This window comes from Macrotis lagotis, chromosome 1 (assembly GCF_037893015.1).
Source record: "Macrotis lagotis isolate mMagLag1 chromosome 1, bilby.v1.9.chrom.fasta, whole genome shotgun sequence".
NCBI lineage: Eukaryota > Metazoa > Chordata > Mammalia > Peramelemorphia > Peramelidae > Macrotis > Macrotis lagotis.
Genome location: NC_133658.1, coordinates 338,105,696 through 338,128,478, shown reverse-complemented (window position 1 = coordinate 338,128,478; position 22,783 = coordinate 338,105,696). Strand labels below are relative to the sequence as shown.

The following is a 22,783-nucleotide window of genomic DNA, read 5'->3' as shown; positions in this document are numbered from 1 at the left end:
ATAATCACCCAGTCATGGGGTCCTAGGCAGGCCACCCAATCCCACCATCTTGAAAAAAACCCTTAAAAAAGCATGTTGTATCTGATGGCTCTCTTCCATGATCTACCCTCTCCTCTATCACCTGCACACTCCTCCCCTCCCCCTGTCCCCTTTCAACCATCCCCTTCCTCTCCTTTTCCCTCTAGGGTAAGATTTCTATAACCTATTAAGAATGTATGTTGCTTCCTCTCTGAGTCATTTTTGATGAGAATGAAGGCTCACTCATTCCCCCCCCCCCCACTTTCTCCTCTTCTACTCTATTGCAAAAGTTTTTTCTTGATTTTTTGACATGATATATCTTAGACCATTCTACCTCTCCTTTCCTTTCCTCCAAGTCCATTCCTTTTTCATTCATTGACTCTAAATATGTTCCTCCCAATTGTTTATTAATTAAGATGGCTGATATGATTTATCAATATCATCCTCCCATGTCATTCAACATCATTAAATTCCTCGTAATTTACTCTTCTCATCCACTCCCTCTATGCTTCACCTGAGTCCTGTACTTGAAGATCAAACTTCCTGTTTAGCCCTGCTCTTTTCAACAGGAAATTTTGAAATTCCCCTATTTCATTGAATGCCCATCTTTTCCCCCTGGAGGAGGATGTTAAGTTTTTCTGGGTAATTGATACTTGTTTGCATTCCAAGCTCTTTTGTCTTCTGGAATATCATATTCCAAGCTCTATGAGCCCTTAATGTAGACATTACTAGGTCCTGTGCAGACTGCAGCACCACAATATTTCAGTTGTTTCTTTCTGGCTACTTGTAATATTTTCTCTTTGATTTGGGAGTTCTGGAATTTGACTATAATATTCCTGGGAGTTATTTTTTTGGGGGGGAGGGGAGATTTTTTCAGAAGGCGATTGGTGGATTACCTCAATTTCTATTTTACCCTCTGCTTCTAGGATATCAGGGAAATTTTCCTATAAATATTCTTTAAAAATGTTGTCAAGGCTCTTTTCTGGTTTATGACTTTCAGGTAGCCCAATAATTTTTAAATTGCCTCTTTTGGATCTGTGCTCCAGGTCAGTTGTTTTTCCAATGAAATATTTCATGTTTTCTTCTAGTTTTTCATTCTTTTGGTATTGTTTTATTTTTTTTTCTTAATTTCTCACAAAGTAATCATCTTCCTTTAGCTCCATTATGCATTTGAAGGAGCTGTTTTCTTCAAGGAGCTTTCTTATCTCCTTTTCCATCTGGCTAATTCATCTCCTCATTAACATTTTGGATTGCTTTTTTCCATTTGACCTAAACTAGTTTTTAATGTTTTTTTCTTCTTCAGCCTTTTTTTATATTTCCTTGACCTAGCTGTTGACTTGGTTTTCATGTTCTTTCTGCATCACTTTCATTTCTCTTCCCAATTTTTCCTCTACCTCCCTTATTTGATTTTCAAAATCATTTTTGAGCTCTTCCATAACCTGAGCCTGACTCCTATTTTTTGTGGAGGCTTTGGTTATAGAAGCTTGGACTTTATCATCTTCTGAGTATGTGTTTTGATCCTCCATGGGACCAAAGTAATTATCTATGGTCAGAATCTATTTTTTCTGTCTACTCATTTCCCCAGCCTGTGCCCTGGTTTTGGAGTGCTTCCCAAGCTTTTGAGTCTTATTGGGGCACCCATCAAGGATCTTAGTTCCTTCAATGTCTTATTAGAGGCTCTGACTGCTCTCTTAGCCTGTACTCTGCTTTGTGGATGACCAGAAGCACACCCCTCTGCCCTGGAGCTGTGAGAAGGGTCCCTTTGACAAAGGACTGAATATGGAAAAGCAACAGAGTCCTGTCCCAGGGATAGCAGAGAGACCTTGACAGTCTCCCCTACCCCCTTACTGTCCATGGAATGAGCACTCTGGAAGCAGCTGCCACATGGCTCCCTGCTGGGTGGCTCTGTGGCCTGCTTCCATTTACAGACAGGGCTGCACTGAGGGCCACACTGGCCTGGGCTCTGTGCTCACTCTGGCAGAGTATTCCCCATTGATCTTCCAAATTGTGCTTGGAGAACCATGGGTTGGGTTGGATATACCTCTGCTGCCATGAGTCAGCATCCTCAGCAAACCAGGTACTCCGCACTTTGTGGGTTGTTCCTGGAAGACTGAAGCTTGTTCACTCTAGTGCAGTATAACCCTGACTTTATTGCTTCACCTTTTGAGCCTTGTATAACAGAGTCTTCACACAGATCTTCAAATTACCTTGGACTGGAGAATTGTTTCACTGGGTACTGCCTCTCTAAAATTTAGTTAGAGTCATAATTTTAAGGATTTTTGGAATACTTTGGAAGAGAGTTTCTGGGAAATCCTGCCCTTACAGTGCCATCTTGGTTCCACTCCCCAACATATTCATTTTTAAATGACAAAACCATAGTTTAAAGATATTAAGTACCTTTTCCAGGGTCTATCATACTGTCAAAATCACAGATCTTTTAAGTTCTGTGGTTTTCTACTAGATTACCCTGCCATTCAAAAAATTTAAACTTGAAGATATTTTGGGTATAGACTGACCCAAGGCACTCATTTTAAATATGAGAAAATTGAGGCAAAGCGGGACAAAGTGACCTCCCCAAGGTTATGCAGTCAGCAAATAACATAACCAATTCATACCTAGATCTTCTCACCAGAATTTTTCCAACATTATTGGTCCTGTCCCCTTATTGGAAAGATGGCAAAGAGACTTAAATAATGCTATCAAGAAAACATGGGCAGTAAGTAGCAGGATTAGAGAGCTAGAATCCAACTCTCCTGAATTCTTGAATATTTACCAATGCCCCAGCTTCATTCTGAAGGACTTAAATTTTATGTTTTATAGGAAGAGAGAGAGAGTGTTGTATTTGGAGTGATGTCATCTGGATTTGGGTTCCAACTCTGTTTCTTACCATGAGCATTAAGTACTATGGGCTCCTGATACCTAATTTGCAAAATGAGAGGACTGACTACATTGCTTCTACAAACAACAGCAAAAACAATTTTATTTAGAGTATATAGCTCAGCTTCTATCCCTAGTCACAGTTGAGGATTTATTGTGAATTAAGTGGGGATCCACAGAATGATCAACTTAGCTCATACTCTATTTTTTCCTCCCCTCTCTTTGTCTATCCTTTTGTATTTAGTCATCTTCTCAGCCACAGACACAGCCAGGCTGTCTAGCCCCGACATAGAAGGCTTTGCTGACTCATTGCATTTCAAGGAAAGTAATGTTATATGGAGATATGGTTGTAGAAGAAAGAGGAAAGAAAAGATAATGGTGATAAAGGGAAAGCTCAGGCTAATGAGCAGAGAGATGATATATGTAAGAGGAGGAAGGCTCATTCAGTTCTGAAGCTATACTCCCACATTCTCCATGGGAGAGCAGCAGAGTAATGTGGAACTGAAGGATGAAGAGAAGGGCATGAGAGTCTCACAGGCTAGGTAGGCTCTTACATTCTGTCTGTTAAAACCCCTTCCAACTCAAACATTCTGTGATTCACTTTCTGGGAGACATTCACCAAGTTAAAGTTTGATCAAGAAAATGTATATAGTTCTATGCATTCTACTTAAAGATGATGGATGATGTATTTTCACATACTTTTACCATGAATATCAAATAGTATATGGGTAGATATAAACAAAAGATCTATTTTCTAAGAAATAAAAGAGGGGAGGATAAAACAATATTGCCTTTCCTATGAGGCAAGTGACAAGAAGTCACCTGCCACATCACAGTTTAAAGGAGAGATAATATACATGACAAAGCAAAAAAGATCAATATCCTCCCTGCTTCTCTCTGTTACTCTTTAACTCCTTATTTCCTTCATGGCTTTCTTTTTTCATCCATTATGGCTTTCACATTCACCTCCATGTGGACAATTTGTCCAATATTGCCAATATTACCTTACAATTTGTCCAATATTGCCTTACAATTTTACATCATTTTGAAATTTTTAAAGTATTTTCACATCCATCCTCTTATTGAAATGTCACAAATACTTTCTGATATATTTAGGGAAAGTTTAAAGAAAACCCTATTAGCAATGTGAACTTCTTCAAAAGAGTATAGGATGGGTTGTTTTAGATGAGGGTAGATTCCCCCTTTGCTACAAGTTTTCAAATGGACACTAAATAACCTATTGTGAAAATGGTATAGAGGAAACTTCTGTTGCAGTTCAAGTTGAACTTGATGGTCCCTAAGATATCTTCCAACCATGGGGTTTTGTGACTTTATGATTTTTTCTTTATCTCAGTTCTATAGGTCAAGAAACTGAGGACCAAAAGAGACAAAAATCTTGAAGATGTTCAGATATTGTCAGAGACAGAGAAAGAACTAGGTCTCTTTTGTCATGAATTCTGACCCATATTTCACTTGGTCACACTATTTTTCATTCCTTCTTTCTTAGTCTCTTTTTCTTCTTCCCCATGTCTATTTTCCAAACACAGCCTCAAGAATCTTACAGGATTATGGTCCAAAAACCTCTCAATGCTCATATCTGCTTTGGTGAATTATTGGGATAGTCAATGATTTTCATTACTATATTCAATTTAGTTTAATATTTCAGGTATGCATCAACATCTGGGGATGCTTGGTGCAATAAATAAGACACCGCATACCAGCCCACAGAGACAGTAATAAAGGAATTAACTTGACTCATTGACCACCCTATTAATATTTTAATCAGGAGGCTATGAAACTCTGACTTCTGTTGCCCAAAGTCAGTTCTTTACATATCACTAATTCCAGTATTCTTAGCAAACAACAAATTAAATGAAGAAAAGCTTTGATCCCAATTAGGGTGGGGTGACAGAAATTTCAGTCCATAAAACAACCAACAGGCAAATCTGAGGAGGAGGAAAAAATGATGAAAGGAAAATAGGATGTGGGGAGGAGGGACAGGGAACAAGAGATCAAAGATGAAAAATAAGAGAAAAGAGCAAAAAAGTAATAGTGGAGAAAGGGGATAAATAGAAGAAGATGACTTTTCAAAGACAATCTTCATGTCAAGAGGATGAAAATTAGTGTGAAGGAGAATTGAGAATCTTGGAATAAATCAACAGAATAAAAGTTCAAATTGACTTATTAAAACTAAAAACCAGCATAAACCTTATTTGGTGATGATGAAAGGAATGATGCACAAGAAAGAAGATGAGAATGACTGAAGAAGCAAGAAAGAATAAGGAGAGGAAGTCATTTTGTTTTATCACTGATCTGATGAAGGCATAGATAGAGTGCTTATCAGATCTGCAGATTCTATGAAGTTAAGAATAACTAATAGGTTAACTAATAGATCTAGAAAGGCCTCAAACTGTCAATAAGTACATTATAATAAGGCAAACTTTAAGAGATATTTATAAGTCTTGCACATGACATAAAAATGAATTGCTGAAAGATAGCTTAGGGAAGATTTGATTAGAAAATAATTCATGTCAAAGAGACCTAAGGGACAGTACCCAATATGCACCGATAGTATCACATAACAATGCAACAAGTTGATGTGACAAACTATATTAAATAAAATAAATTTGTTCAAGGGGAGTGAGTCGGAGGTCCACTGTGCTCTGCCAAGGTCATAAAATATGTGAGGTAATGTGGTCAGTTCTGGGTAATACATGTTAGGAAAAGAAATGTTGGCAGCTAAGTGGTGCAGTGGATAGTGCACTTGTCCCTTTAGTCAGGAGGACAGGAAGGTTGGAATCAGGTCTCAGACACCTGCCACTGACTAGCTGTGTGACCTTGGACAAGTCACTTAACCCTGACTGCCCCACATTCAGGGCCGTCTTCACTCGGCCTGATTCATATCTGGGCACTGGATCCAATTCACTCTAGAAGAGAAATTGAGTTTGGTGACTTAGCATATCCCACCCCCCACTCAAATACAACTCATGTGCTTGTCATGGTATCACCTCCTTGATTTCATGGTCTTATTTGAGAGTGAAGGACAAACATCATCACATATTAGGAATGACATTGGCCAATTGTAGCATTTCCAGAAGGAGTTTGCCCAAGATAAGGAGGATACTGGAGAAAAATGCTACCTGAGTTAAAAAAGATGGATTTTTTAGCCTGAAGAAGAGAAGGTTTAAGTAGGAACATAATAAGATCAGAGACCTCAAGCTAGATGGGATCACAGAGGTCTTTATATTTCTACTTCCTTATTTTATTGATGAGGAAACCAAGGCATGAAAGTTATTTTCAAATATTTAATAAGATTTTCATATAGACTTAATATATTTGGGCTCAAGGTTTTTGAGGTAATGCCATGATAAGTACATGAATTGGATTTGAGTGAGGGGCATGCTATACTAAGTCAGGAACCTCACTTTTTCCTCCAGAGCCATTTGGATTTGGTGATCAGATATGAATCAGGATGAATGGAGATGGCCCTGGAAGTGAGGCAATCTATTAAGTGACTTGCCCAGAGTCACATAGCTAGTATGTCTCATCCTCCTGACCCCAAGGTAAGTGCTCTATCCACTATGGCACCTAGTTGCCATTGGATTCAAAGGAAAAGTAGAAGTAGTCGAAATGGATAAGAGTTGAAAAAAGTCAGATTTCAGCTTGATACAAAGAACAATTTTGTAAAAGAGATGAATAGTAGAAAGGATTGCCTTGGGAGGCAGTAGGTTTTGTAAAATTAGAAGCCTTTGCATGGAGGTTATGTACTACTTATTGTTTCCTTTTGGGTTAAAAGTTGGACTCAATCTGATGTCCCTTCCAACTCTGAAAGTCTACGATTCTATCAGGGAAGGTAAGAATAGAATAAATAGCCTGATGAATGAATCAGAGAGGGGAGAAGGAACAAGTATTCTACTATTGTCGACACAAAAAATGAAAATACAATGGAGATAGCTTGATTAAATGAGTTCAGGTAGGAGCCCAAACTGTTTATGTAGAAACTAGCAATTTGCTTTGTTTGCTCCCTTTCCTTACTTTTTTTATTTAGAACCAGTAATATTGTTATCATTTTTCCTTTGATTAAAACTAAATAATACAGGTTACAGGCTGATTTCACCTTTATTATAAGTGCTAGAGAACTGGGGATTTATGGGGTACTTTTGGTTGAGGAAGAGGACAACACACACACACAAGTACAGAAATCTCTCTGAAAAGAGAAAAATGGATAACATGTTCTTCCTCTTATAACTGGAAGGCCTCATTCAGATATAGAATGAATTATAGGTGTGAGTCTCTGGACAGCTCTCACTATATGTGTTTGAAGTAGTTGAACTGATTCTAGTATGGCTCAATACTTCAAGCTTCTTGGACTTAAGATCCTTCCCAATGTCTTTCATGGATGAGGAAGCTTACCTTTGCTTCTACGCCTGCTCCGATATTGTTCTGTGTAGAAGGTCAATTGTGTTTCATCATCTGCCTCAGAGCCCGAGTTTCCCTTGGTTCTTCCAAAACCAATTCCCCCTATAACAAAATTGGAAAATATTAGACAGTTTAATGAATATCCATAAACTGATGTTTTTTTTCCAATCTAAGCCCCAGAAGATACATATATGATTTTTTCCATACTTTTCTCAGCATTCTTGATATGAATCATAGAAACATCATAAGATTAATTTTGAAGAGTACTTAGTATATAAAATATTTTTACTATCAAACATAGACTGTTAGACCTGGAAAGAGATTTATGTCAAATAGAATGCCTATGCTAGAAATGTTCTTAGAGATTCTATGATTGATCTCATAATTTCATATAATAGGAAAGTAAGACACAGATCAGTAAATTAAGAGAATTGAACCAGATGACCTCTAAAATCCTGTATAGCTTTAAAACTATTGTCTTATGTAAATCACCTTGTCCAAATCATATGGCAGAACCTAGACTAGAATTTGCGTCTTTTGGATATTTCTTATATTATAAAAACTGAAGAAATTGTTTTTTATTTTTAAAAGGTTAGATATTCCAAAATAATTTTCCATATCTATCTATTTCAGGAGTCTCTCCTTTGTTTTATATTTATTTTTTTGTGTACAAATTGTAAACTGACAAATCTACTTCCCTCAACCCCTCATCATTAGACTATAAGCTCCTTGAGGACAAAGATTGTTTTCTTTCTTGTTTCCTTTTCCCTATTTTCTTCATTCATTTCCCCTTTTTCCTTCCTTCCTTCCTTCCTTCCTTCCTTCCTTCCTTCCTTCCTTCCTTCCTTCCTTCCTTCCTTCCTTCCTGTGTCTTTTCTTTCTATCTATCTAGTCCTTGTATCCTTAGCATTTTATCTCCAAGCTACATACACAATGCAGCTCTTTGTACTTAAGAAATACTTGATAAATGTTTTAATTAAATTTAGATGGGATTTTATTTGGAAAAATTCAATTTTCACCTAACTTGTTAGCAACACAAGTATTGAATGAAACAATATGAATTTATATTCTAATCAGATACAGCAATTCCCCTGTAATCCTTACTTCTATTCTCTCTATAAGATTCTCTGACTAGATCTGTGCCTTCTCATAAAAGATAGATGACATGCTTATTAGTAAGGACACTGGAAGAGAAATTCTATCATGTATTATGAGAGTACATTCTCATAGAAAAGAGTAGTTGTGGGATGTCCAAACTACTCTACAAGCAAAACCGTGAGCCTAACTAAAGAGATTCAAGATTATAGTCCCTGCTCTTTCATTTTTTTGTATAACTTTAAGCAAGTTTTTTTTTAATTTCCTAATCTGTAAAATGTAAGATTTGGGGATTAGATTACTTCTAAGGTCTCTTTGAGTTTCAGTAATTTATGAGTCAGGGCAGATAGGTAAAGCAATAGATAGAGCACCAGCCCTGGAGTAAGGCAGACCTAGGTTCACTTAATAATTATTACCTATTTTTTGTGACCTTGGGCAAATCACTTAACCCCATTGCCTTGCAAAAATAAAAAACCAAAAAAAATAGTCTATGAGTCTATAATACTGGTAATGTATTTGAGTATCTACATATTTAATAATGTATCATATTACTCTCACTGCTGTTAAAATTCAAACATTTTTTTCTGGCAGAACACTATACTATGAGTCTAAAACCTAAGCCCAAGATCCTTTTCTGTGCTGTCCAGTAGAAAGACCATTGATCTTGGTTCAAAGGAGATGGACTCAAATCCTATCTATGATTCAGGCTATTTGTGTGAATTTAGGGAAGTCACTTTACTCCTTGCTTTTCTCAGTAGTAAGCTGGGGGGTAGGGAAACCTAGACGTAGGGATAGGCAAGATAGCCTCAAGACAAGGTGGTTAGCCAAGCGTTTTTGGAGCTAAAAGGTACCTTAAACATTAGCAAATCCAATTTCATCCTATCACTAAGGGTTAAAAAAATAGACTCAAAGAGAAAAGTAATTTGCTCTTTGGTCATACTCAGAAGATTTGAATTAAAATCCTCAGATTCTGAATCCAGGGTTTCTTTCACTATATCACTTTTTAAAAATTAAATTAATTTTTATTATGGTTATAAACATCAACAAATAATTAATCCTGTATAAAATAAACAATAAAATGATGATATGTGAAATTGTGAACTTATATTAAGCATAGACTGTTTTTGAAAGAATATGCTAAATTTAGCAGGGTAGTAACAAAATTGATACTCAAGTCTTCTAAATTTCTTGTTTTTTTCTGTTTGTTTTTAAATGTTTAATTTATGCTGAAATAATATACATTAAGCTTAAATAAAAAATTGGTCCCACATATATCAGTAAATTAATACTCTGTATACACACACATACACACACCACACACACACACACACACACACACACGCAAAGACACGGACAATGACACGGACAAACACATGGAGCAGACTAGCTGCCACAGAAGGTAGAAATGAACATAAGCTGACTCCTACACTTCATTTGTCGGAAATAAAGATCCATGAGATGTCTGGGTAAACACAGACCACATGAGTTGCTCTCATCAAGTCCCACCTGTATGCTAATTTTATTAATATAATCTATACCCTTCTCTCCACTCTATCCTTAACATGTCCTTACTTAACTCAAATCGTTGGGTCCTTATTTTTTTAGCCGTCCATACTCAGGTTCAATAGTGCACTACAGAAATGATGAGTTGAAATTGTAATGGTATTTACATATATAAAAATGCAATGATTGTTCTCACTACAATAACCCACATTTATATCATTTTTAAGTTTTTCTAAGTGCTTTCCATACCTGAAAGGTTAGAACATTTGACTATTTTTAGTCCTTAGAGCATGCCTAGTTAATACTCTACCTTCTTTTTTGTCCTGTCACATAGAAATTTTGGAAAGTTGTTTTCTGGGGATGGATAATGAGAAGTTAGGTACTATGTGGATGATAAAATATCTTATTTGCTGTGAACTGAAAAAAAAAGCTGCTGACTCAGAGATTCTGAACTAGAACTGAGTGTGCATGCAAAAAGTGTGACCTGCTCACCTTTCAATTTCTTTTCTTAGCATTTTTGAGTGAAGAGGGTACTTTTGAGTTACCAAATAAAGAAGGAATTAGTGGGTCACATTCCTCCCTCTCCTTACATGATCACCATGTGTCTCTGAGCAAATTTTTCTTGTGCTCTTTTTTTTCCTGATATTTGGTGAATGACTATTCTCAGGTAGGATTACTCAGAGGATAACTGGAGAGGTTCTTTATAGGCATTTCGGTTAACTATAAGCTTGTAGCAGTAGCCAACAAATTGGTAATGACCAATTAATAGCTTTGTGACCTTGAATAAGTCACTTACCTATGTTTGCTTTAGCTTCTTCAACTATAAAATGAGGATTATAATAGCACCCTCCTCTTAGGGTTTTTGAGAGGATCAAATAAGATCATATTTGTAAAGCAATATCTGATGCATAGAACAAAACTGAGAAATGTTTGTTTCCTTTCTTTGCAAAGATTTCAGATTACTTTATCTTCTTTTTTCTTTGATATTTAGCACACATAACCCAGTGAGATAGTTAGAGAAAACAACATAACTTTTTTTGAGGGGGAGAGTGTGTAAGTGGAGGCTAAGTGACCAGATGCTTCACTCATAGTCATAAGACTGATTAATATGAGCAATGGGATACTGCCCCAGTTTTTTTCTGCCTCTCTGTCAAATGTGTCTTCCTCTATCATTTCCAAAGATCTTTCAAATTCCAAGCCCCAAGGTTCTATCAGCATCAGAGACCCTAAAACAGGCACAAACTGCCAGATTCAGTTCTCTGTTTTAAGGTTTATAAGACTCTTGTCTGAAATAGAGTTGGCACAAAACCGCTGGAGCTTGTGCAAATGACAGGAAAGGAGAGGACTCTGGAGACCAGCAAGGCTTTTTAAACTGCCATTAAAATATTTTACTGTTTAAAACAAAACCCTTTAGTTCATCTAGGTTATAGTGCAAGCGTCACCATTCTTGGCACAGCTGAAGGGAAGAGACAAGAGTGGAAGCGGTTACAGTCCCCTTCCTCTGGCCTTGTCAATTTTTCATCTGGTCAGACCTCTATGGGAAAGGATGGAGGGTTGTGTGCCTTTGCTAGTGAGTTGTAAGCTTGATCAGGGACCCCAGGTCAGAAAATTGAAGGGGATATGGCCATTTCAACCTCAGGTTCTTCATTTGATATAGTAGAAATAGCACTGACTTATCTTCTGAACTTGGGCACATCATCTGAACCTTTGTTTCTATTAATATGAAATGAGGAGACTTACCCTTACTTTTCTTTCTTTAAATAGGGTTGTGATAAAAACAATCAAAAAACCCTTGCTAATAGCATGGTGTAGTAGATGGTGTTCTAAACCTACAGTTAGAAAAATAGGTTCAAATCTCACTTCTGACACTTAGTAGTTCTGTGACCCAGGACAAATCATTTAACTTTCCTGAGCCTCAGTTTTCTCATCTATAAAATAGGAATAATATACCCACAACACCTATCTCACAGGGCTTTTTTTAAAGTTCAAATAAAATAATATATGTAATTTGTTTCGTAAAGTTTTAAAGTATTATGTAAATGTATATATTATGATATTAAAAAATTGTAAAGCTCTCTTTCAATGGAGGATTATCCCCCTGTGCTTTACATACAATACAGTATTGTAATCATTAAGGAACAGTTTCTTTATAGTAGGGGACCATTATGTTTAGCATAGGAAGTGTTAAGATGTTATAAACAGTCAATTTATTTTTATTGTTTTAAGTGAATTCAGTCATTCCTTGTTTAACACACTTTAAAATGACTCCATTGTCTAATAAGTAAAGTTTGAAATCCAAACCCTAGAATTAAAGATTTATCCTCCTCCTCTCCTCTAATATAAGGCCAAACTATCATTTTTAAACTTAGTTTTCTACCATATTTATGTTAATAATTCAAAACAAAGTGGCCTACTTGGCGTCCCTGGAACCTATCCATTATTCCTAATTACATTATGGACACTTGGAATAGTACTCTCTTGGATCTATTTCTTGTCTCTTATGCTACCAATCCTTAAGGACTTGGCCTACATACATCTTCTACCTTGATACCTTCCTTGATTCCTTCTGTCTGTTGCCACTGCAAAACAGAAGTAAATCCTCCTTAGCATGTTCCATAATCTCACTGATGGTATGAATCACATTTTCTACTTCATAAAAAGTGGAGAATGCTTCTAAAAGTTTCTTGAAGATAGGGACAAATCTGATGCTTATTCTGATGTTTCTTATTATTTCAACCAAGCTTAAATTAAGGACACCATGGGATGGGGAGAAGAGGTGATAATTCAGGTCAACATTATTCCCCCACATAGTTTTGGAACTTAGACATCCTCCAGGCACTTGGAGTAGTGCCTCAGTTCAGAATCTATTTCTTCCTCCTGCCCATCAGAATTCACTCATTATGACTCCTTCCTGACAGGAGCTGCACTAAACTTAGCTGACAGATTGGAAAACAGCCAATAAACCACTTTTCATGAAAGTGCTAATAGAACAATGTGTTATAGAGCCCAGTGACATTTACAGATGAATTTAAAGTCCAAAATGCCTTCAATATCCAAAGGGTCTGATATCTTTGCTTCTGCTTCAGTCCTGAACTCTGTCTTCCATATAATGGGCATTCAACATACCTCAATTTTTCAAGGATTTGTGATTTTGCCATGGTAGGTAGGTACTCTTGCCATAAAACCTGTGTTTTAGTAGAAGGTATATAGGACTTAGTTTGACAAAATATTTATGACCTTGAAGTCATACTACAAATGAACATTCTATATACTTTGTCTAGATTTATCTTTATCACAGACTCAAAATTTTCACAAATTTGTATAACCTGAAATTGCTACACACATTTTCATTTGAACATCAAAGTAACCCTGTGATACAGGATCAACCTGACATAATATCACCAATTTACAGGTAAGGAAAAAGCTTTCAGGGAAATTAAATGATTTGTCCATAATCACAAGTATCAAAAGATCAGATCTGAATCCTGATCTTTCTAACTACAAGTACAGCACTCTATTCACTAGGCCACACTATCTTTGCTACCCCCCCCCAAAAAAACCAAATCCATTTATTTGAATGTAGGAGACACAATAAATTATTATTTTGGTGGTAGTAGAACTATGACATTGAGGCAATAAGTGAAGATATATTAATTATAAAATCTTGAAATATTAGGATTCAGAAAGTCCATGAATGAAATAATAAATGAATAATTAATCAATCAACCAAATGAATGCTTATAGTATTACAGTTTGTGGGATCATGGATACAACAAAAATGGATATTAGATGCCATCAAGTCATTTATCTCATTTTACTAATGAAACTGAAGTCCACAGGGTAAAGTAACTTGCCCAAAGTCTCACAAATGAGAAATTGAGCTGTTTTTCCACATCAGATCCTTAAACTGTCGAATCCATTACTCATTCAACTATAAAAACTCTAAGAGCCCATGTTAATCTCTGGAAATATAAAGACAATAGTCAAACAGTCCTTATCCTTAAATAATTTATATTTTAAAGGGGGGGAACAGGAATCATGAACATACATGTGTGTACATATATATATATATATATATATATATGTGCATGTATATTTCTGAGTATATATGCATGGATATACATTTTGAATATATATTAATTTAAAGCAATTTGTATGTTTTTGTGTGCATGTATGAAACAAACTCTTGTTTTCTTCCTTTATTCTCTATATATGTGAATACAAATATATATATGTTTTTATACAATCGTATTATATATATAAACACAAATATATAATTAGAATAATTTACATATTTGCATGTATAAAACAAATGTGTATACAACAAATACTTGGCTACTTACTTCACATATATAAAAACACACAAATGTATGTATAAATATATAATAGTTGAATTATATATAAATATAATTGTATGTATATATATTTATACAATATATAAATGTATGAGCAAATATATATAAAACAAATGCTTATTTCCTTCCTTCACTTATATATAATACATATAAAAGTATTATTTATATTCAAATTATATATATAAAATTGTAAGCATGTATATATACAAAATATATATGTATGCATATATAAAACAAATGCTTGTTTACTTTGTATACTGCATATAATATAAAGATGTATATCTATCTCCTTGTATATCTATGAATACATATTTTGTAAATACATATACATGCACATGCACATAAACCGAAGGAAGGGAAGAAACAAGTACTTTTTTTTTGCAAGGCAATGGGGGTTAAAGTGACTTGCCCAAAGTCACTCAGCTAGGTAATTATTAAGTGTCCTAGGCCAGATTTGAAATCAGATCCTCCTGACTCCAGGGCCAATGTTCTATCCATTGCACCATCTAACTGCCTTGAAACAAGCATTCTTTAATATTTACAATATGATAGGCACTTTGCTAAGTGAATACAAGGTAGTTTTACAGAGAGAGGACACAAGTATTCAGGAATCAGAAAAGATTTCATGAAGAAAACAAGATCTGAACTGAGTTTTAAAGGAAACTGGGGATTCTAAAAGGTGGGAGTGAAGAGGTAGAGCCATCTAGACATGAGGACATCTATTCCATAGGAACGGAGATGGGAGATGGAGTATGAGTGGAACCACTGGCAATCCAATACAACTTGACTGAACAATAGAAGCAAAGACATAATCTATATATGTGAAGAAATCGGTCACACAGAGTAGATGTGTATGTGTGTGTGTGTGTGTGTGTGTGTGTGTGTGTTTGTGTGTGTATGTGTGTGTGTGTAACACAGAGTAGATGAATGAATGAATGAATGATGCCATCTTTGTGGATAACAGACAGAAGGAAGATACTGCAGAGACCATCTAGCTCATCCAACATCTTGGTCCAGTCCATGTTTTCAGAACTTCAGTAATAATATTTGCATTCTGGAGTAAAATTAGCTCCTTTCCTGGGGTGTGGAGTGGGGAGGGAGAATTAGAGAGAAAATGGTAGGTCATCCCATTCATGAAATCTAGTGAGTCCATTGCTATCTCCATATTAGCATATAGTAATAGGAACAGTGTGGTGATATTTCACATAGAGAACTAGGCCTTGAATAAGAAAGATCTGAGTTCTAGCATAAACTAACACACTTTCCAGTTCTGTGAAAACAGTTAAGTCAATTTACTGCTATGTGCTTCAGTTTCCTCAACTGTAAAATGGAGATGATAATAACATCTACCTTTCAAGGCTGTTATGAGGATCAAATTAGATTTGTAAAGTGCTTTGGTATTCCCTAAATGCTTATTTCTTTCCCTTCTAACAAACAGAAACTATACTGGCCTAGGAACCAGAATATTTAGGTTTAAGGCTGATTCTATTACTAGTGAACAAATAAATTTCCATGTCAGAGTCAGAGATTTAGAGATGGAAGAGACAATACAAATCAAATTGTACAATCTCTTCATTTTTCCAGTTGAGGAAACTAAGACTTAGAGAGGGTAGATGATTTGTCCAAGGGCATAAAGGAGATGGTAGACATGTGTATGAAATCCATTATTTCAGATCATATATGATCTTCACACCATCCTGATCCCTTTGGGTCTCTGTTTCCTCATTTTTAAAAGGAGGGAGTTGAGCATTAGATGAACTCTAAGTTCTTTTCTAGTTCTGAACCCTAAGATCCCTTAGAGGGATATTCTTATTTGTGGTAGATTTTGTTTTAGTCTGGTAGCATTGTACTATTGAAAGACCACTGCTTCTGGAGTCATTGGATTCAAATATGAGTTTGACATAGGTCCATATTCTGCCTGTGACATTCTCTATATAACGTTAGACAAATCACCCAATCCTGCCTAGGCTTCAGTTTACTCATGTGAAAGCTGAAAGGCTTGGATTAGATAAGCTTTGAGGTACCTTCCAAATCAATACTGTGTATATTATACATACATACATACATATATACATATATATATGTGTTTGTGTGTGTGTGTAATATATACTATAGTTTGTATTATTATGAGGAATAGAAAGATCAATGATTAATTAAAAGATATAATTCCCTAATGATGGATTCACATGGACTGTGGTTGATTAGTTGTGAAGAGATGTTTTTTTAAGGTAAAGGAGACTTTCTAACAACCATTAAACATACCACAGAGGAAGTTATCAACTTTATTCATTTGTATGGTCAGTCCTGCTGAAAGCAATATGGATTTGGAATCAGGTTTGAGTTTCCCTTCTGGCTTTGCCATTTATTAATTGGAACACTCCATGTAAGTTAATTCACTTCTCTGGGTCCATCAGCAAAATGATGAGTATTCAACAAAATGATCCCTAAGGGCCTGTGAAGTTGTAAATACTTCTAGTAAACCTAAGGCTACTCAATGTTTTAAATCCAACAGTATTGAATCTTCCAAGAACCTTGGGGAAATGATTCTTGATTAGTGAGGCTTGGGAGACACAAAGACATCACTGGTTGCCTGCATATTACCTCCCAAAAACATGGACCTGGCAGAAGTTTGTTTCTTAAGTGTGGACAGAAACAATCCACAAGGGTAAGGACCAATTATGAATTCAGAGATGACTCAGTCTGCTGTTTAAAGAAAGTATCCTTTACTGGCATTTTAATACTCCGTACATGATTTAGGGCACTAAATTGTGGTCATTAATTACCTTGGGCTCCATGAATATTTCCATTAGGGTCCTAAAGATAGTAAATGGCTAGAACATGATAGAACTATGAAAGGGTTGATCAGAAAACTGAGATGAGAACATAAACAGCTTCATGTCCCACTGCCACCTATACTTCCTGGGGTAAATGAGAGAGAGAGAATGGGGAAAGAGGAGAGAAATAGAAAAATAGGGGTTAGGCACTGAATCATCAAGTTTAGAAAGATGGAAAGATCGCCAGGCACCTGGGGTCATCAGCTATTATTCAATGATTTGCTCAAGTACATCTTATATGTATCATTCATGAATGAACCAAAGAATGACTGAATGAATGGATGACTTGACCTCAGGAAACCAATGCTCTATACTCAGTCTGCGATGGCTGCAAGTGACCTAATTTCATTGAGCCTCAATTTTCTAATATTTATAACAGGAGGGTATATGAACTTTGTGGTCTCTGAGATTCCTTCTAGAGCTAACATATTTATGAATCAATACTTAATTTCACTTTGCAAGAAGCCATTGTATGCAGTGTTAGAAGGTTCTTAAGCAAGGCTCAGTCTTAAAACTGGGTAGCTAAAGAGCAAAATTTGAGTTTCTGGAAAGGTCTTACAGCATACCTGTTTTTTCCTATTTGAACATAAAACCCTGGAGACAGAATGACCCTTGAAGTTACTAAAATGGAAGTGTGCATAGAAGTTGTCTGGTATGATGATCAAAAGAGCATAGTACTTAAGAGACAAAGTATCTGTTCTTTTCATAGCTCTATAACTTATTTAGTATGTTATCTTAGATAAGCACCATAACTTCTCTGAATCCTAATTTTCTCAATTTGAAAATGGGAAGGTTTGGGAAGCAAAGTGGGGCAATGGAAAGGGGACTGGCTTGAGTGTCTATGTGGATTCAAATCCTGGTCCTACTGTTTACTATTTATGTGACTTTGGGCAAATTGCTTCACCTCGAATTTCTCATTTTGAAAATAAGGATGTTGTGGTAAATAGCCTCATATCTCTTAGAGCCCTAAATCTATGATTTCATGAATAGATGACTTCTAAAGTCTCTTCAATGTCTATGGTTCTATGATTTTTGAGCAATATAAAAACATTTAGCATAATAGATCAATAGTCAAATGGTAAAGAAAAAGAAGTGAGTAAACTTCAAAGAGAAATGATGCAGACTTCCTGATTTTACTGATATCTGGTCTATTCCTAAGTGAATAAATGGAAAAATAAAGAAACCAAAAAAAAAAACCCAAATGTGGGACATTGGTAGTTTACCTTTCCCAATAGATCAGATAATGTAGAAATATTATCAATGACTTCTTCTGCCTCCCCTGGGTCTGAAGGTGTTAATATGCCCTCATAGCTATCAGGCAGACCCCCCCTCCCATGGGGGCCATTGGTAATCATGTGGGCGGCAGCTCAGCCCAACTCCCAGAGCTGCTCGGTCAGCTCCTTGGCTAACCCTCTTCTCTGCGCCTCTGTTCCGGCGCCTGCTCCTACAGCCATGATGGATGGCAGTGACATGTTAAATTATTCAGGCTGGATGTCTTCTGTGAGCTGGTGACAGCGATATTGCATTTTTAGATTACCCTGAACTGCATCGGATAGAGAAATATGTGACTCAGGAATGTGGCGCCAGTACTAGCACTGGGATGGAAATACTCTCCAACCCCACCCTCTGGGAACTACAGTATGCCAACAACCAGACAACTCTGGAAAGGCATGGATGTGGTCCTAAAGTCACACAAGATGTAACTCTGAACTCCTTTAGCCTAAGGTTAAAAGAATCACAGAATACTAGACCAAGAAGTATCTTCATGAGATAACAACAGAACTAGAGAACATAAATACCAAAGCTAAAAGGCACATTAAAATAGAGCTGAGAGGGACTTGAGAACATAGAAAATCAGGACTGAAAGATACTTTAGAAAGTACAATATAAGACCTGGAAGGGACCTCAGAACATTGAATTTTAGGACTTTAGAACAGAATTCAGAACACAGACTGTCAGAGCTAGAAAAGAATAGGTTTGTGAACTTATTTTTTAAAATAAATTTCCAATGATTTCCAATGATTCAAAAAATTTCCAATGACACAAAAACAATTTAAGAGTTCCTGTTCTGGACCATATATAATTAGGAAAACTGGGGTTCACAGAAGGGAAGAAATTTGGCCAGTTAGAGAATTAGTTGAAATAGAACCCAGGTATTCAGATTTTCAGTTCAATATTCTTGGCATTATATCAGGGTTCCTCTCTCTTGGTCTCAGTTTTCTGGTTTATAAAATGAAGGTGCATGGCTAGATTATTTCAAAGGAGTCCTTCAACCTCTGATATTCTTCGATTTCCTAAGATTTTATAAGTTCCCAACATCCTATTCTTCAAAGTTCTTCCTGCTTCTCCACATCTTGTATTGCTTACTCTCTCCTTTGAACTACTTTGTTCTTCAAGTAGGAATGCAGTAAGGAATAGGGCAATGAATTGGAGAGGAAAGAAAGTAGACTCTATTCTCTTATTCTGTCAAGGGAACAATGGGCCAGCATGCTCTCTGGCAAAGAGACAGGTTCATAGATATTAAAGTTGGAAGTATCATTAGAATTAAAATAAATTTTCCCTCTCCCCTTGTCCCCACCCCATTTTAGAAATGAAACCGAAGTCCAGGAAATGAATAATAGTTTTCTTAATCAAGCCTTTGGACTGGTGGGGTTTGACTTGTCTTTTCTTTTATTGCTCAGGAAAACACCAAAACAAACAAAAATGAACACCATATCTCTTTGAAAGAGGCAGCAGGCTTTTAGAGCGTTCCTTCTTTAAAAAAAATCTTTGATTTTAGTTTAATAAACTTCGAATGCCTTGCTTAGATGCTATCATGAATAGGAGGTATGCATGGCCCAAACTGGATACTATTGGTTAGAGACTGGAACAGGGTGAGCATCATAGGCTTTCTTAGATATGACTTAAAAGACCATAGTATTCCTTCTTATTCTTATTCTTCCTTTATCCTACTCTTTTATGCCTATCTAAATTTCCCCAGTAATGGGAGCCTATGCACAAAGTTTGAAGAATGCTGAAAAGCATTTATACACTTCTCCAGCTCTGTCACTAAAAATATTTTACTGAGGGAAGGAGAATTTTTTGGAAGATAAACTGTCTGGCCTCCCTGAGCCTCAGTTTCCCATAAACAGATTCCCTCAGTATGTCCCTTTCTATCTTTCCTCACATCCCTCATTCCACATCTTTGTGAAGTTTGTAGATGAAAAAAGCTCTCCAAATGCCAAATGTAATTAACACTGATCCAAGTGAAATAGATGGAATTCAATTTACTATTTACATTCTTCTTTTCCTTCCTTGTACAAGTTTTGGGTTTTAAATAGCTTTGAGCAAAGGGGGTGGCTCAGCAGAATATATCCCGATATTACAACAAACCTAATATCCAGGGCTGTGCCATTAAAGCAGCTTGAAAAAGGAGGTGAGAGAGATGGATTGAAAAGTACCAAATTGTCACCCCCAGATCTTCTTTCCAGAGTTACACTGTTCTGTGGGAGGAAACAATGCAAGGTCATCTATTCAACCTCCCATGGTGCTCCAGATGTTCCTGAGCACTGGTCCCTCATCATTTTTATCCTGCTTGATGATTAATTAGATTGTTAATCTATTCCAACAGCACTCTGCTCTAGTACTTAGAGACTGGGACAATTCTTTTCCTCCACCTAAGCTATACCCCCAAAATATGTCTTCCCAAAGTAGATGTCAGAGGCCAGGTATGATAATTACAGACAAAATCTTGACACTTCTTCTACACTTCATTCCCCAATTAATGCTCTTGAGACCCTATATCCAGTAGCGTTAAAAGAACCCCTCTTTAACAACATTGGCACTTAAAATTAATAATAATAACAATAACTGAATAGCATTTAATACTTTAAAAATTTTTGTTATTCACATTTACATAATCTTTTAAGGTACATAAAGCTTTTTCTCACAATAGTACCTTGTGGTATTCCATGGAAATCTTCTTATACTCATCTTAAAGAGGAAGAAACTAAGGTTTAGAGTTGTTAAAGGAACTTCCTCAATACAAGTCACAGAAAGAAATGATAAGACATAGGTCTAATTGAGTCCAATTCCAGTAAATTGAGAAGGTCTTTTAAAAAGAAAACCCACCTTTAAACATACTTTATATACATACACACAACCACATAATTACTGACATTTGCTAAATAGATAACTGCTAGAGGGATTTATGTCAATTTTTTCTATTCTAAAAGGATTCATTGCCTTGTCACTAGATTAAAAATATATTTATAATTTTGAGCTAAATCATAACATCTTTCAGTCTTTTTTAACCTATAAAATGGGAATAATAATAATTAGATTGCTTATCTCACAAGATATTTTAACAGGACCAACAGAGACAGTATAAGAAAAGCCCTCTGAAAGATTTAAGACCCTCTACAGTCATAAAGCACTATTATTATTAAATTGACAGTTCTTCTAGTGCTTTTAAAATAGTTTTCAGTTTTCAAAAAGTTTAATTACCTGCAACTTTTCACCAATCATGTAAAAATGAGATAAAACAATACTTCCTGGTGGTAGACATTAGAAAGTCTAGTGAATATTAGATGTGTCGTGCACAAGATAATAGATTTAGAGCTAAAAGGGATTTTAGAAGTGATCTGTGCTAATTCTCTTCTTTTAATATGATGTTTAGCTGCATATGATTTATCAAGTATCAAATAATTCAAGTGAGTAAAGCAGAGTTTGAACTCAGATATCCTTGTTTCCAAGTCCAGTTCTCTATTCGATGCCTCATGACATAATCATTCCAGAAATCCTTGAGGATTCGCATTTTTAAGCAAGAGGCTAGACTTAAAAAAACAAATTTAATTTAAAAAAAAAGAAAAAGGAAAAGGTCGAAAGATGTTAATTGATTGACCCAAGAGTTGCAGACATTAAATAGCAAAGACATATGACAACCTGAATTCTCTGACTTCTCTTGTCATTGCAGGTTTGTGGGGAGGTGGTGGAGGGGAAGACTACTTACATAGTTTGAGGGAACTTCAACCCTGTCTTAGCAGTTAATGCAAAGCTAGACAGTTATTGAAGGTTTCTTATATTCACTAAGCTGCCCAACAGACTGTTGGAGGTCAAATGGTGAGAAAATTCAGGAAAAGATCACCCAGATGATAACAACAGCTAACATATATATAGCAATTTAAGCTTTGAAAAGTTCTTTCCATATATTATCTTGTTCTTCACACAGGTCAGTAGAATTAGAAGGGTCCTTCATTAACATCATCAGCAATTAAAATTGAAAATACTAATAACTGAATAATGTTGCAGCACTATTTTGTTATTCACAATTATATAGTATTTTAATATTTACAAAACTTTACCTTACAAGAGATTCTTGGGGTATTAAGTACAAGCTGTATATCCCTAATTTATGGAGGCAGAAGAAAATGCTGAGACAAATGAAGGAACTTGCCAAGGGCCACATAACTCATAAGGGAGTGAAGCAGAGTTTGAACTCTGGTTTCCTTGCCTTCAAGTTCATCACTCTAATGAATATATTGTAATATAATAACTACAGAGATCCTCAAGGATTTATTACATGACACTAGGTTTAGAAAAACAAAACAAAACAAAAGATAAAAACATAAACAAAGAACAAAGAAATCCCTGGAACAAGGACCATTTGACTCAAATTGTCTTAAAGATATAAATGTTCCCCTT

The 22,783-nt window shown here is 35.9% G+C and overlaps 1 protein-coding gene across 1 annotated transcript in view; it reads right to left on the bottom strand.

The window, feature by feature from the left end:
* ASTN2 (astrotactin 2) overlaps nucleotides 1-22,783 on the bottom strand; it is a 1,297,121-nt gene that overhangs the window by 927,721 nt on the left and 346,617 nt on the right. The window contains exon 5 of the mRNA XM_074211727.1: nucleotides 7,309-7,416. Coding sequence (XP_074067828.1) covers nucleotides 7,309-7,416 — 108 coding nt within the window. The remainder of the gene's footprint in view (nucleotides 1-7,308; nucleotides 7,417-22,783) is intronic.